A 14,279-nucleotide genomic window follows, 5' to 3' on the forward strand; every position below is an offset into this window, starting at 1 on the left:
TATTTTTGGGTTAGACTCAAATCTTGGTAGATTCCCATGAATCTAAAAACTTAACTATGTCTGTTTCATTTCAATGTCAAATGAGTTTAGAACATTCTCACTCTGCATGAGGAGATCCATTTTTTATTGCAGAAAAATGAGTAAGTTACTAAATAGATTATCAGTACGAGCATCAGGGTCTCAAAGGGGAAGTTAAAGAAACAATATTGGGTCTGGATGTGCCCTTGGAACAAGATTCTTGCATTGCCTAACTGTTGCAAAAATTGGGTGTTGCAAAAAGAATCCCAAAGAAAAAGAACACTCAAACATAAGCAGGCACTGGCAGTTTCTCAAGTTCAGCCACAGTACCATAAGTATATACATACTCCTCTTCCCCTGCTGAGAAAGAGAGAGACAGAGAGAGAGAAAGAGAGAGAGATGTATGCTTGATTTTGAAAGACAGCCTTTTTGTACCTTTTGCACTGGCGGAACAGTTCAAGAACAGTTCATCCTAACAAAAATATTATCCCTGTAATACTGCCAGCCAGGTCAGCAAGAAGCTCATGTTATCTGCTTTTTCTGTGGCAGTACTGCTCACAAAACTTGGACTTGTTAGAGAATTACTTAAGCCCACTCACTGTTGTCTGAACACTGCCTCATTCATGAATCTGCTTTCTTTGTCCATTCAGTCCAGTGACATCTCCTTCTCTTCTTTCCTGCATTGATCGTTTCAGGAAAGGCATCTTTGGGCTTGAGGAGAGTCCTGTTACTCAGTGGAACAAAACCGCATATTCATGAATGTTGATCTTACAGATTGGCAAGTCAGGTTTCTTGTATATTCTTTCCAAGCCATTTACATGTATTTCCAACAATCTCATTTTTAAAATGCTTTATTTTGGATATATTACAGATTACAAGTGATCAGTTCATTGCCCATCTTTCTAACATGCTGAGCTTTTTCTTTCTTTGTCTTCTGGTATCTGCAACCTTGTTGATTTCTTCTTCAAGAACAGCTGTTTTTTAATATTTTCCATATGGTATAAACTTAGGCCTATGAAAAGGTGTTGGCTTACAAGACAGAGTCAAGCATGGAGTGCACCAGGGTGAACAGAGCCAGGGAGCTTTGGACATAACACAGCTCTGGTCTGGGTAGCAGAGTTTGAACTTAAACCCTCCCCCTGCTTCTTCAGAGAAGAAGTGCGTGAGAGTACTTCATAAACTGGTAGGCACAGTATATTTGACAAATTAGTGGTTCCTGTGTTTTTACATTATTTTTGTGTAGGTTTACAGCACAGGATATTATCCTGCTCCACTGTAGTTTCCAAAATATGTGTTCCACCCTGCAGTCCTCATTCATGGCCTGTCATCTGCCATAACAACAAGTGCAATTTGTGCATTTTCTGTCATATTCCTCAAACATTCCTGTATTACCTCTTAACTACATTTCCACCTTTACACTATATACTCTGCTTCACAACTGTTTACTATCTTAATTTTTGAAAGGGGTTACAGAAGACTTAGTTTCAATGTATTACACATAAAGCACTGAACAACATCCTTGTAAGAAGTTGATAGCTTGAACTTTAGCCCAAGTCTAAGTTTGAGCCAAAAACAACTCATTTCTTTATCATGCCTAATCTGGTCTGTGCACCTATATCAAACACAGCCATTGCTATCACTTATCTCAGTGTCTCAATTATCACACAATGTAAAATTCTTCTGTGAGATATATTTCTGTAGTCAGTATGCCTGATAATCTCTCAAAACAGTTCTCTGCCAAACAAATTCACTTACCTGAAGTTGCCATTCATGTTGCCCCAGATGCATTCTGCATCTGCTGTAGTCCCTCAACAGACCCACTGGATAACTTCCGGCTGTTCACAATGTTGGCATAAAAACACAAACCCTCTTTTCTGACCTGATCTAATGGTTGATGAACTCTGCCTTCAGTTTAAGGAGCAGCAAGAGTTATTTACTGTAAGGAGCTATATATTGCTTGAAATATGTCAGACAGTTACTGCAGCAACCGAAATTGTCATTTGTAGAGTTGTTGCATATTCCATTTACCCTCTGTTCTTCTTTGACCAGGTTCCTTCTGTATTTTCCTCCATTTGGCTCTGTTATATAAATATTGGCTCTCTGCCACTTTCAGCTATAATGAGCTGCAATATTCATTGATACCAAGAAGCCTAGAGAGTGAATGCAGGCCACTTCTGTCATCTCCCAGAGCACTCTCATTGAGCCTTTGATCTGCTTGCATGTGTTGGCTGCATAGGTTTCTTTTTTAATGTATTGCCTTCACTTGCAAGGAAGATGTTTTTAGAAGAAATGATCCTTACTCTTCCTTGTGCACAGCAACCCCATGAAACTTACCCTGCCTGTTGCACAGAGCAGTTCTGCTCCCTTGTCACATTAGAAATACTTAAAATCAGGCTGTAGAATTTTGTCAGACTAGCACTGGACAACAAGCATGACTTGTTTTTCTGTTGCTATTCTTAATTAAAAATAACTTTGCCTTTCAAGTTTTATTTCTTAATAAAGTATCAACCTTTTCAAGTATTAGTTACATCTCACCTTTCCTCTGAGATGTGTGCATACTTTTCTAATGTTATTTCTAATCTCTAACACAGACTGAGTCATGGAAGTAGGGAGATTACTTCCTAGATACACAACTCAGTGTTTTACGTTCCATTCTTAACTCTCACACTTCACTTCAAAGGAGTCTGATTTTACAGTGAATAAGTTAACAGCTGAATGGAAAATTAGTTGTATTTAAATTGTTATCTTTTATACCCTTTTCTTTGAAACTAGTTTAATTATAAAACCAGGAACTGACCTCTGAGTCTTCATCTTAGTCCTGAAGCCTCACAGGAAACACTGCTTCCCATCCAGGATTAACGCTAATTCTCTCTGCTGCCCAAAGTTGAAGATCACCTTCTGCATGGTATTTAAGACCTAACACTGAAGATACTTACTCAACCCAAGAAAAATCTGCTAAAGAACTCTCATGAAAGCTTTTATCACTACTAAAATAGGAGGATGTGCCACAAACACAGCTCCAGATCAATAACAGAAAAGAAATGGAGAAGTATGTGCTCCCATTAGACTTCTCACTATGCAGCATCCAATGCAGGATGCACAGACTGAGGACAGAAGGCAGACAATATTAATGTACTATGGGATTTAGTCCATTGCATGTGCATATACATAGCTGCCACCACTCCCTTGTGCACTGAGTAATGTTTCTATGTAGGCAGGTGTCAGATGTTAAGACGCTTCCAGGCAAACCTCTCTCCACACTGATGAATGTTTATTTTAGGAAAAAAAGGAAAAGGAAAAGGAAAAGGAAAAGGAAAAGGAAAAGGAAAAGGAAAAGGAAAAGGAAAAGGAAAAGGAAAAGGAAAAGGAAAAGGAAAAGGAAAAGGAAAAGGAAAAGGAAAAGGAAAAGGAAAAGGAAAAGAAGAAAAAGAAAAAGAAAAAGAAAAAGAAAAAGAAAAAGAAAAAGAAAAAGAAAAAGAAAAAGAAAAAGAAAAAGAAGAAGAAAGTTCCTTTGTTTCACTTTCATATGGTTTAACCACATAAAAACGACAACAATTTCACTTTTTTAGAACTAGCTTGTGAGGTCTTTGTGTAGAAGGGTATTTACTTCTCCTGTGCAGTGTTCAATTTTCTTGGCAGCTCTTAAAGGGATTCTGTCAGGATGAACATTGTGTATCTCTAGAAAATGTCCTTCGCTTATAACACCTAACAGCTTTGAATACTTTATTTCTACCATATATACCATGCATATAGGGACTGATCCAAAGCCATTCTCTCCATAGGGATGATTTGGTTCAGCCTCTCCTGCCATGAGTAGCTGGTTAATAAATGGTGTCATTTTCTGGTCTAGCTAGCTAGCAGAATTATTACATGGGGTCAAGTTTGTGTAGAAAAGAGAAGGAAGTTTTAAAACTGAGGCAAGAGTACATTATTGTCCCTGTTGTTATTTGCAACATACATGTACTAATGCCCGAAGGCTCCTGTCTAGCTAGGAGTCCCATTGTGCTAGGCAGTAGATAAAGATAGAGGAAGAGATCATCCCTGTTGCAGATCTACAGCCTAAGCAGACAGCACGGATGAAACCCGAGAGAAAAGAAAGTATTGTTATGACTTTGCAAATGTGAATTTGGGAAATGTGGGAGAAGAGCATGAAGCCCAGCACTTGAGTGTTCTCATTGTACTCAAAGGGGCTATTCACAGACTCAGCAGTGCTGGTCTCAGTCACCACTGGAGTCCATTGAAGAGCCAGGAGAAGGGTTCTGTTCACGCAGTCCCTCAGTTCTTCACCCAAACTGCTTAGCCACTATATACAGCATTGCTACTTTTTGTCTTGTCACAAGAAAAAGGGAAAGCTCATTTATAAATAAAAATAACTGGATAGAACTATTTAGAAGCTCACACTCACATTAAGTGTTAGGGGCTTTTTTGGTTTCACTTTAAAGAGCTTGACATTGGGTTCAAGTGTCCAGGGTATGTTCTGATGAATATGTGAGCCCTCACAAAACTTGAAACTCCTTGATGTATAACATGATAAAGTTGAATCTATCATTTGCAGGCAAGATTTCTGTTAAGTATGTCAAAAGAATTTTCTTTATAAGGAAATGCTATAATTAGCTATTTTTTAAAAACACCTCTAATATTTTTACTCTAATGGTGGAGTATTTTTGTTGTGACATAAATATAGATTTTCAGATCATTGACCCCTTTTTTGGCAAATTGGAGCTTCACAATTGTTCTCTTTCTTTAATTTAAAGGATCTGCAAATGCTCACATTTTAAAAGATACTGAGCATGATGAATTGTGAAAAGTGCATGTTTACCTGAAAATAAGCACATGCATAAGCACTGCCCAGTGAAGCCTGACTTACTCAATAAGTATGTTCCAGAAAATTACAGTTACTCGTTTACCTATAAAAATTACATTGATATCAATCAATAAAAATCAATGAAAATCAATATTTCATAATATATTACAGATTATAATTATAATTCATAATATGAATTAACTGTTATGTTTCCTAGGTGGGTGTTATCTTTTCCTAAAATCTGACTATTATTGATTCAGTTTTGTTAGTTTATAGTTGCTGGAGGTGCAAGAAATTTAGTGCTCAGGTTGGACTGGCTTTTCACAGTCTTCTGTTTAGTTTTAGATCACACACATAACATTGTGTATAAAAATTAATAAATAAAGGAAAACTACTGTTTTTAGCAGCCAAATCAGGTTCACTAGTTCATTCAGACAAATGTGTGTGTCCAAATCACCAATTATAAAATAAATAAAATAAAATAAAATAAAATAAAATAAAATAAAATAAAATAAAATAAAATAAAATAAAATAAAATAAAATAAAATAAAATAAAATAAATAAAATAAAATAAAATAAAATAAAATAATAAAATAAATAAAAAAATACTGAGGCATCGCACCAGTCTGCTAGAAGCAGGAGACTGTTCATCTGGAAAGTGCCATGTTTCTATGATCAGTTTAGTGTTTTGAATTTATGATGATACCTGAAAAAATCTGAGTTTTAAGACCATCCTCTGCTCATTACACCTTCCTTTCACATTTTGAATTCTGTCTTTTTTGTTTTGTTTTGTTTTTATGAAATACAGCAATTGACATTTTTAAAGACTAGGTTGTCCTTAAATAACTGCTATTTAGGCATTTAGGAGATGGAAACAGACAAGTGATAAACTGATAGACCTAGAGCTAGGACAAGCCAGGGGCTTAGGGGAAGAGATATGCCAAAGTTCTGCTGTGAAAAAGGCTAAAAAGCTACTGCTTCTGTGTTGCTACATATTCATATAGGTTTGGGCACTAGTGATGGAGAAAGAAGGAGGGATTAAAAGAATATTCCAGAACAAACCCATGCGATCTCTTCAATGGGCTTTGGTAAGCAATACAGGAAGTACCAAACCAATGACTTCATCTGGGCTATAAACTAGTAAGAATGCAAATTTTTCCTCAAGTCTACACCGTAACAACAACCACAGTCAGCATACAAAGATGCCAAACCCAATTATGTGAGTTTTCCTTAGCTTGATCCTGTAACTACCTTTTTAAGTGTAAGATTATCCTATTTGAATATTAATTCTGACATTATCAGTTACATGCAGAATATCATGACATTCTTTTTCTTTTTTTTTTATTTTCCTTTTTTTTTAATGTCATACTGATTGGAAAAGTCATTTCAGTGTGGCCAAATCATCAAAAATAAAAATAAATAAATAAATAAAAAGACAGAGGAATGTGTACATAAAGACCATATGAAATAAGAGACAAATTATTTGAGCTCACATTCATAACATTCTATAGTAAGGATAAAATTGTATTATTGAAGTGAGACAGTATTAAAAGAAAAAAATACTATCTCCAACAGAAGAAAGATAGTTTGTAAACTACTTGTAGTAGTACTCTCCTACCTATTTTACAAAGTGGTGCAATCACCTGTAGCTATTATAAAATAATCCTACAGTCCTGTGATTCTATTCAATAAGATTATTACTGATTTCTCTCTATTTTTGTAGGACTGTGAAATTCTGCCAATCTATATCATCTGTGATTTTGGTTGCTTGCATATCCCTACTCTACTTTGTATATCCCTACTCTATTCTACATTCTTTGCTTTGTATCTATGAAAGCCCAAAAAGTCAATGAAAACGCAAGGGTAAGAGAGAATTTGACTTCATATTTCCTGAACACCTCTGAGAACTCTCCTGTTTAGAGCAGCTGGAAGGAATTGTGAATAAAACAATATTATGGGTAGGGCAACAGATGCAACCTGCAACAGAAAATTCAAACATTAGGAAAAAAAAATGTTTTCTCTTTATTGAAATTCAACATTTCTTTCTGGAAGAAGGAACAGTCACCCTCTTCTGCAGAAGCCAAGATCTCCAAAGAGTTTATGTGGCCTGCTGGCCACTGAGATGTGATCTGCCAAAAGAAACATTGTGCTCTTATACCAATAACAAACAATGAGTTGCTGGAGGCAACAGCTATTACCACCACTTGAATAAAAGCAACTTTTGGCAACTAACCATGTATGAAAATAGATTCTGAAATAAGAAAATGCCTTCTTTTCAGCACCTACTCAAATATCTCAGTTTAGATTGTGCCAAAAACTGAAGGGTAGCTGATATCCACATTAATTCTGACTGACAATTTTATGGGAAAATCTGGGAAGACCTATCCCCCAAAATCATTCATATGGAGAACATACTCCAGATTAGTTTAACTGGCTGCCAGATGTCACTCTTCTTCTACTGCTAAATAGCTCCCAGTATCAGACTTAAGTGGTCTTCAGTGTATTACAGCCTGGAAAGTGGCCATAGCAATTTCTTCCTCAATATGCAGGGTGTATTAATTTTTAGAAAGGGTTAAACACATTTTTCTGGTTGTTAATGGCAGAATAGTTCTGTGGCATTTAGGGAAGAGAAGGTGGATTTCACTACCAAGGCTATTGTCTAAAAGTAAACTAGAGTGCCATTAATATTGCATACAGTGATGCTCAGGGCACATCCTGTCCTACTATAAAATCAGAAAAAGTAATCAGAAGATGGAGCTCAGAAGGGGAACAGAGTGGCTTTTTGCCTTTGCATTATCATCTACTGAGGAAAATGCATTTCTTACCTACAATCTTTTAAATTTGTTTATGAATGTTATTGAGAGAGAAGGAAAAAATACACAGAACAACTTTATAAAATAAAAAGAGAAGTTAGAATAATTCTGTGAGAGTCCGTGATATGTTTTTTTCCGTAAAATGTTTACTAACATGGTGCATTTTAAACATGCTGAGACATTTCCATTGACTGCTGATCCTAAAACATCTGAGTTTTTCCCCATAACTCCTTCATAAATTCTGCTTCTTGTTGCTGACATGTTTCATAACTTTCCTTCATTGTCTGCCTCAGTCCTGTTGGAGCCAGAGGGTGTCTTTCATCATAATCACTCCTTTTAGTTTCTGCCTGGCTTTGCTTTCTACAAGGGCAGGTTGTCTGAGCTTTCCTTGTCCTGAATGTTTAATTTACTCCCTTGACAATTGGTTTCAGTAACATCATACAGGCAAGAAAGCTATTCTTCAGGATTAGAAAAAGTGTCAGTATCTGGCTTTTGTACTTTCATTTTGGATGTAGGAGTATGCCTACATCAGTCTAGTGTTTTGTCTGAAGTGGATGGGAAGACTATTCTCTTATATTCTCACTCTAGATACAAGACTTCTTTGTATATGTGTTTCTGTATATCTCTGAATTGATTTCTAGTAGAGTGCAAGAGTGAGACTTGACATTTTAAGCAATTTTCAACATATTGCTGACAGAATTAGAGGGTGTTTTCAGTATGCCAAACAACAGAAATCTGTTTTTCTTGTGATGGACACTGAAACTGAGCCATGATAAATCCTTTTGATTCAAAATTTATACAGCTAGCACAGAGAAAGGTTGGGTCAGTAGCAGTTGTTTACCCAGATGATAAAGAGGGTCTTTCTGCTCTCCTGTTGCATCTTTCAAGGCCATAGCACTCCCTATTCAACAACAAGGAAAAGCCTGTCAGGAACCCCAGGGGTCCCCTGGATCTTCTGGAAGAAATTCCAACGCAGGAATTCACTAATATATTCCTCTGATGAATATTGTTACTAGCTTTTTTCTTTTGCTTAAAGACAGAAAAGAACCAGGTAATGAAGTCCATTCAGTCTTCAACAGCCAGGCTCCTGCCCATCAAAAACTTTTAATGTAGAATACAAAACTTGTTCTTGCGATATTGCAGGAGTCCAAGAGACCTGAAGCCCAAGAGCTTCTAACAATAACTAAAAATGCAGAGGAACCTCATCATGCAGCTACAAGAAGGGTCACTTTTGTCAGAGAAGGAGAAATCCCTTTCATTTACTGCTTCTTCATTCCATCATTCTGAAAAGAGGAAGATTAAGGTTACTTCATATTGTGGTTAAGGTTTTCTCTCCTGACCCTTTCACAGATGGGAGATTGGGAAATGGAGCACCTGCAGTCTTACTTGTGGGGTCGGATTGCAGACACGAGATGTCTTCTGTTCTCACCTATTATCAAGAGAAACTAATGAGACCGTGATCTTGGCAGACGAATTGTGCCATAAGCCTAAACCATCCCTTGTGCAAGCCTGTAATCGCTTTGACTGCCCACCCTCCTGGTATCCTACAGAATGGCAAGAGGTAAGAATGTATGAGTTAATCTCATTTTATGATCATTAAAGTAGTCATTACGTGCATGATCAGTGGATTGTTTTGAGTTAGCCTATTAGGAGGATTCATTAATCATTCTAATGAGCTATTAAAAATGAAAATGTGGCTTTTTGTTCCTTAGTGAGAACTGAATCAGGATTTTCAGAGGCAAATAATGAGCATTGCTATTTCTAATGCAAGATTTATGAAAACTCTTAATGGCTGACCATAGGTCCCAAACAAAAAGATCTGGAATGTGATCATCAGCTGAAGTCACTGGATTTCAGCTAGCAGTGAATTTCTAGGTTTCTAGGAATACAGAGCTACAACAATCAGGGAGGAGAAGATCTCCGGAGCATGATGGGTATTCCTTCTATTCTCAAATACGAATTTAGCTTAAGGCAAGAAACACTCCTCATCCTTCAAAGTCACAAATAAGTGTGAGGTACTTCATGAAATGCATGCCTTTTTACACTAATATTGAAAATTTCAGTCCCCACAATGGATCTGTACGAGGCTTTCTGTGTTTGGTAGGCTACCTGAAATAAGGTTATTTGCTTACATCTGGTTGCAAATGCAAACACACAATTCAAAAGACTTAACGGTGTTTATGTTGGATATGATACTGCAGAAGGAAGAAATTATACTGTTGCGCTGTTGAAAGGAATGGGAAAATTCACTGTACAGTGGAGGTGCAAGCAAAATGTCTATTTGAACCTTCAGTTCTGTCGGATGTAAGAATTCATTCCATGGTACCAGAAAACCAAGAGCAGTTGGCACTGTGCTTACATATAACTCCCAGTCTCCCTTTATAAAATCTGCCTTTGACTTACAGCCAAGAAGATGTTAATGTACTTACTTAATGAACCTGCTAAGTCTGTGAAGCTGTACTTCATGGGAGACCTCTGGATTTGGGCAGCCTTCCCAGTAACCAAAATTTATGCCAGCCTGATATTCTGTCAAAACTAGATAACTAGCCTGTGGCATTAATCCTTTGTTTTAAACAATTGAGTTGTATTTCATGTTTTAACATTAATTTGTCTACTGATACTCACATACATGTATTTGCTTAGTTGTACCTGTGTCCTGGGGTGCATCAAGCACGGCATCGCTAGTAGGTCAAGGGAGGTGATTGTCCCGCTCTACTCTGCGCTGGTGCGGCCTCACCTTGAGTACTGTGTGCAGTTCTGGGCACCACAGTATAAAAAGGACATGAAACTGTTGGAGAGTGTCCAGAGGAGGGCTACGAAGATGGTGAAAGGCCTGGAGGGGAAGACGTACGAGGAACGGCTGAGGGCACTGGGCCTGTGTAGCCTGGAGAAGAGGAGGCTGAGGGGAGACCTCATCGCCGTCTACAACTTCCTCGTAAGGGGGTGTCGAGAGGCAGGAGACCTTTTCTCCATTAACACCAGTGACAGAACCCACGGGAACGGGGTTAAGCTGAGGCAGGGGAAATTTAGGCTTGACATCAGGAGGGGGTTCTTCACAGAGAGGGTGGTTGCACACTGGAACAGGCTCCCCAGGGAAGTGGTCACTGCACCAAGCCTGTCTGAATTTAAGAAGAGATTGGACTGTGTCACATGGTCTGAACTTTTGGGTAGACCTGTGAGGTGTCAAGAGTTGGACTTGATGATCCTTAAGGGTCCCTTCCAACTCAGGATATTCTATGATTCTATGATTCTACCTTTCAATATTGCTAGGCTGTATCCACTCATTAATTCTGTATTTGTAAATAGATTTTTACTAACACATTAAAGTTAGCATATGTTCAAAGGTGTGCCTGTGCTAGTTAAAAAGCCTATAATTGGCCATAGTCCTTACAGAATGCAGTTTTCTGCAACTTTATTTGAAGAGACATTCATTATACGATGCTGAATGTCTTCCTCAACAGTGTAATCATACACATTTTTGCCTGTCTAAAGTAATGTTTTAGGCATTTTTTATATCTGCACAGAGGCTCTCAATCTTGTTGAAAGGTGAAACACATCTTAGGAAGGATGGTGCTTAATTAAGTGTAAAGGCTTTAACAAGCATATTGATCAGGAATTAAATAAGACTGTCCGGGTTGCACGTCTTGTGTTAACTGCTGCCTTCTCTGGACTAGGTGGAGACAAAGGATTTTTGTTGCATTTCACTGCTGTGGCTTAACTAGGGTCCTCTGCACTTTTCAGGAAGGACAGCTGTATATTCAGCTCCTCGTTATGAGGCCACTGAATAGTTCTTGTGATTCCCTTTTACCAGGAGAAAATTGAGTAAACAGAGCTCTTCTCTACACGTAGTTATCTGCCTCTGTTGAGAACAGTGTAGTGCAAGAAAAAATAGACTAATCCACTAAAATGAACTTCCACCCTCTCATTTTTTAAAGACGTCTGTCTTCCTTCTTTGCACCACCAACCTGTGTATATAAGAAGTCCACCCTGTAGCAAAGCCAGGCCTGGCAGTTCTGTCTCATGCAGGTTTCCTGTGGATGACCTCCATGTGAAAGCCTGCAACAACAGGCCAGTGCATTGTGCTTTGTGCTTATTACCGCTGGTTGACTCCTGGGATGTGCAAGGGAAGAGACCATCTGGATGGGATGTCAGTCACTGAGACTTCATCTGGAGGAGAGCTCCAGCCACACAGCAGGGCTGCCAAGTCAGAGTGTAGCCAGCATGGCTGCACATTGTTTCTGAAGAGAGTCTCCAGCAGCCCAAATCCTGCAGGAGGCTTCTGAAAATATAAACCTACAGACCTTACAGAGGTCTCCACATCATCTTGAGTCCCTGAGGGATGTTCCCACCTGTGGAGAGACAGAGGGCCATGCAGGAAGGTGCCAGTAAAGCTTCACAGGCAGTGGAGGGCACCATCTGCTCCCCATGTGGCACCATTTGAAGCCATTTCTTTGGACTCATCAATGGCGTTCATCATGCTTTTCCAAGCACTCTCTCAAAATAATTTTAAGCAAAGAAAGAAACAAAGCTGCAATGCACAGTATTTTTCTTTTCTAAGGCTCTTTATGCTTGTTAAGGGAGAATTCTCTGAATTAAATGCCTTTAAGAGACCCAGTGTTCCTGGCAGATAAACACAGGATAATTATCAGTGTTGTAACATTCCAAGCAATTTTTTTAAATAACTCTTTGCAGATTCAAGGCTATTTATTTTTAAACAGTTATATTCCTTAGCTAAATCCATTAGGATGTTTATCTTGTTTTCAGTAGTGTGTTTCTGGAGGAATGTGGATATAAGCTTTCATTTTTACAAGCCACTATAAATATCTACTCTGTAGACCTCAAATAGGAGACATCCATTAACAAATCTTCATCCTTCTTTGTTTTATTACTGAGTAAGTGATACTTACTTCTTTCCACAAGTGGAAAATTCTTTCCACAAATTTTAGAAAAGACCAGCCTCCCTGACTCCCAAACAATGAAATTGGTGTTTTTGCCTGAATCCTGTACAATGTATGCTTGTGCGTGGATGCTCATAGGCATGTGCTGAGGCAGAAAGAAGGTTGGCTTTCCCTCTGTGTTCAGTGGGGACCATCAATCCTTTGTGTTAATTATTGTCTGCAGATCTTTGTATGAGTAGAAGAGATCAAAGTGATGACTGCTGTAGGAGAAGCCAAGGCCATGGTCCCACCAGCAGTTTAGGATGGCATTTTCCAGCACTTCACAGAATCACAGAATTGAAGGGGTTGGAAGGGACCTCGAAAGCCTCTACCAGAGGAGTCAATAGCTGCTGTGGGGAGCTCTTTCTTGCCCTTATTTGTAACACCCTTTTCCTTGAATCTCCAGAGGTGCTGTGCAGTCACACAATGATCCTGGTTAAAGTTAGCCTGAAGTGCAATTAGGTTTAGCCTAGATTAATTTTGCACTCTGGCTTACAGTGCAGGTGCTCAAATACTTATGCCTATATATGCAAAAAGCAGAAAGAAAAAGAAAAAAAGACAATAACAACAACAAAACAAAACAATAAAAAACAGGAATGAGTAAATGGCAGAATTGGGTGTATGGATTGTCTTCTTCAGTATCAGTCTTGCCCTATGTTTCCTTAAGCTTATTGCTGAACCAGGCATAATTAGGTAACAATGTGGGGAGATGCATCTCTTTAACTCAGTACTCTCGCAAAGTCCCAGATCCTCTCTAAAGGGGTGCTGGGGGATATAGGAACTGGCTCTGCTCAGCAACTGTGGGAGGCAGGAATGTCACACTTTGCATGGATGGGTGGGTGAGGTGAAACCTCATCCTGCCTGTGACACAAGCACAATTCTGTATTTTAACAGCATTGTGAGACCTGTGAGACCTTTCTGAACACAGAGACAGCAAGCACGTTATTCAGATGGGATGTGTCTAAATAAGATGTGTCTAAATGTGTCTAAAAATAATTCCTCTCAAAATTATTGCTTCTTATTTTCTGTAAATCCAAGTGGACTTTGCTTACATTGATCTACCCCCTTCCTTGAAATAATGTGGGAGCTGGAAGGTTCCACTGGAGAAAAGTCAGCAGAGATTCCAGACCAGTGAAATGGTTCCAGGAGTGAAGGACAGGTGCAGGCACAGCTCCAGTGCAGTAATACAGTACACTAGAAAAGTGTTCCTCTGGACAAGGAGGAATCTTGTTCCAGTGTTTGGTTTTCTCTGGCATTTGTCAATAGCATTTGGCACTAAGTAGTGACTGTGTGAATGACTGAAGGGCAAGAAGCAAGAAAAGATTTGTTTTGTCTTACTCTTTGATCCGGTCATGATGGAAGGGCAGAGAGACTCCCTTGGATTTGTATGACTGACAACGGGAACATGCCTTTGTTGTGTTTATACAGTGCCTAACTCATTTTGGCTCTGGTATATGACCTCAGTCCTTAGGCAATTTTGAAATAATACTTTTAATCACATTTTTCTTGATTTACTCTCTCCTCAGGAATGAATTGTTCTTAAATGAAAGGTTGATAAATGTTTTCTTTTGCTGAAAACTAAAGTATTGTTTTACTTGCTTAAATTTTTGGAAGCTTTTGAGCTTCATAACATTCTAATTGGGACAAAAAAACTATTTTTACTCATTAGAGAGCAAACCAAACAGAACATAAATACATCTCTCTTTG

At 38.4% G+C, this 14,279-nt stretch overlaps 1 protein-coding gene across 6 annotated transcripts in view; it reads left to right on the forward strand.

Annotated features, from left to right (window-relative positions):
- ADAMTSL1 (ADAMTS like 1) overlaps positions 1 to 14,279 on the forward strand; it is a 487,860-nt gene that overhangs the window by 412,153 nt on the left and 61,428 nt on the right. For all 6 annotated transcript variants that reach the window (XM_072030863.1, XM_038170180.2, XM_072030865.1 and 3 more), the window contains one exon: positions 8,986 to 9,196. In XM_072030863.1, coding sequence (XP_071886964.1) covers positions 8,986 to 9,196 — 211 coding nt within the window. The remainder of the gene's footprint in view (positions 1 to 8,985; positions 9,197 to 14,279) is intronic.

The sequence above is a fragment of the Anas platyrhynchos genome, chromosome Z (genome assembly GCF_047663525.1).
Source record: "Anas platyrhynchos isolate ZD024472 breed Pekin duck chromosome Z, IASCAAS_PekinDuck_T2T, whole genome shotgun sequence".
NCBI classification, from domain to species: domain Eukaryota; kingdom Metazoa; phylum Chordata; class Aves; order Anseriformes; family Anatidae; genus Anas; species Anas platyrhynchos.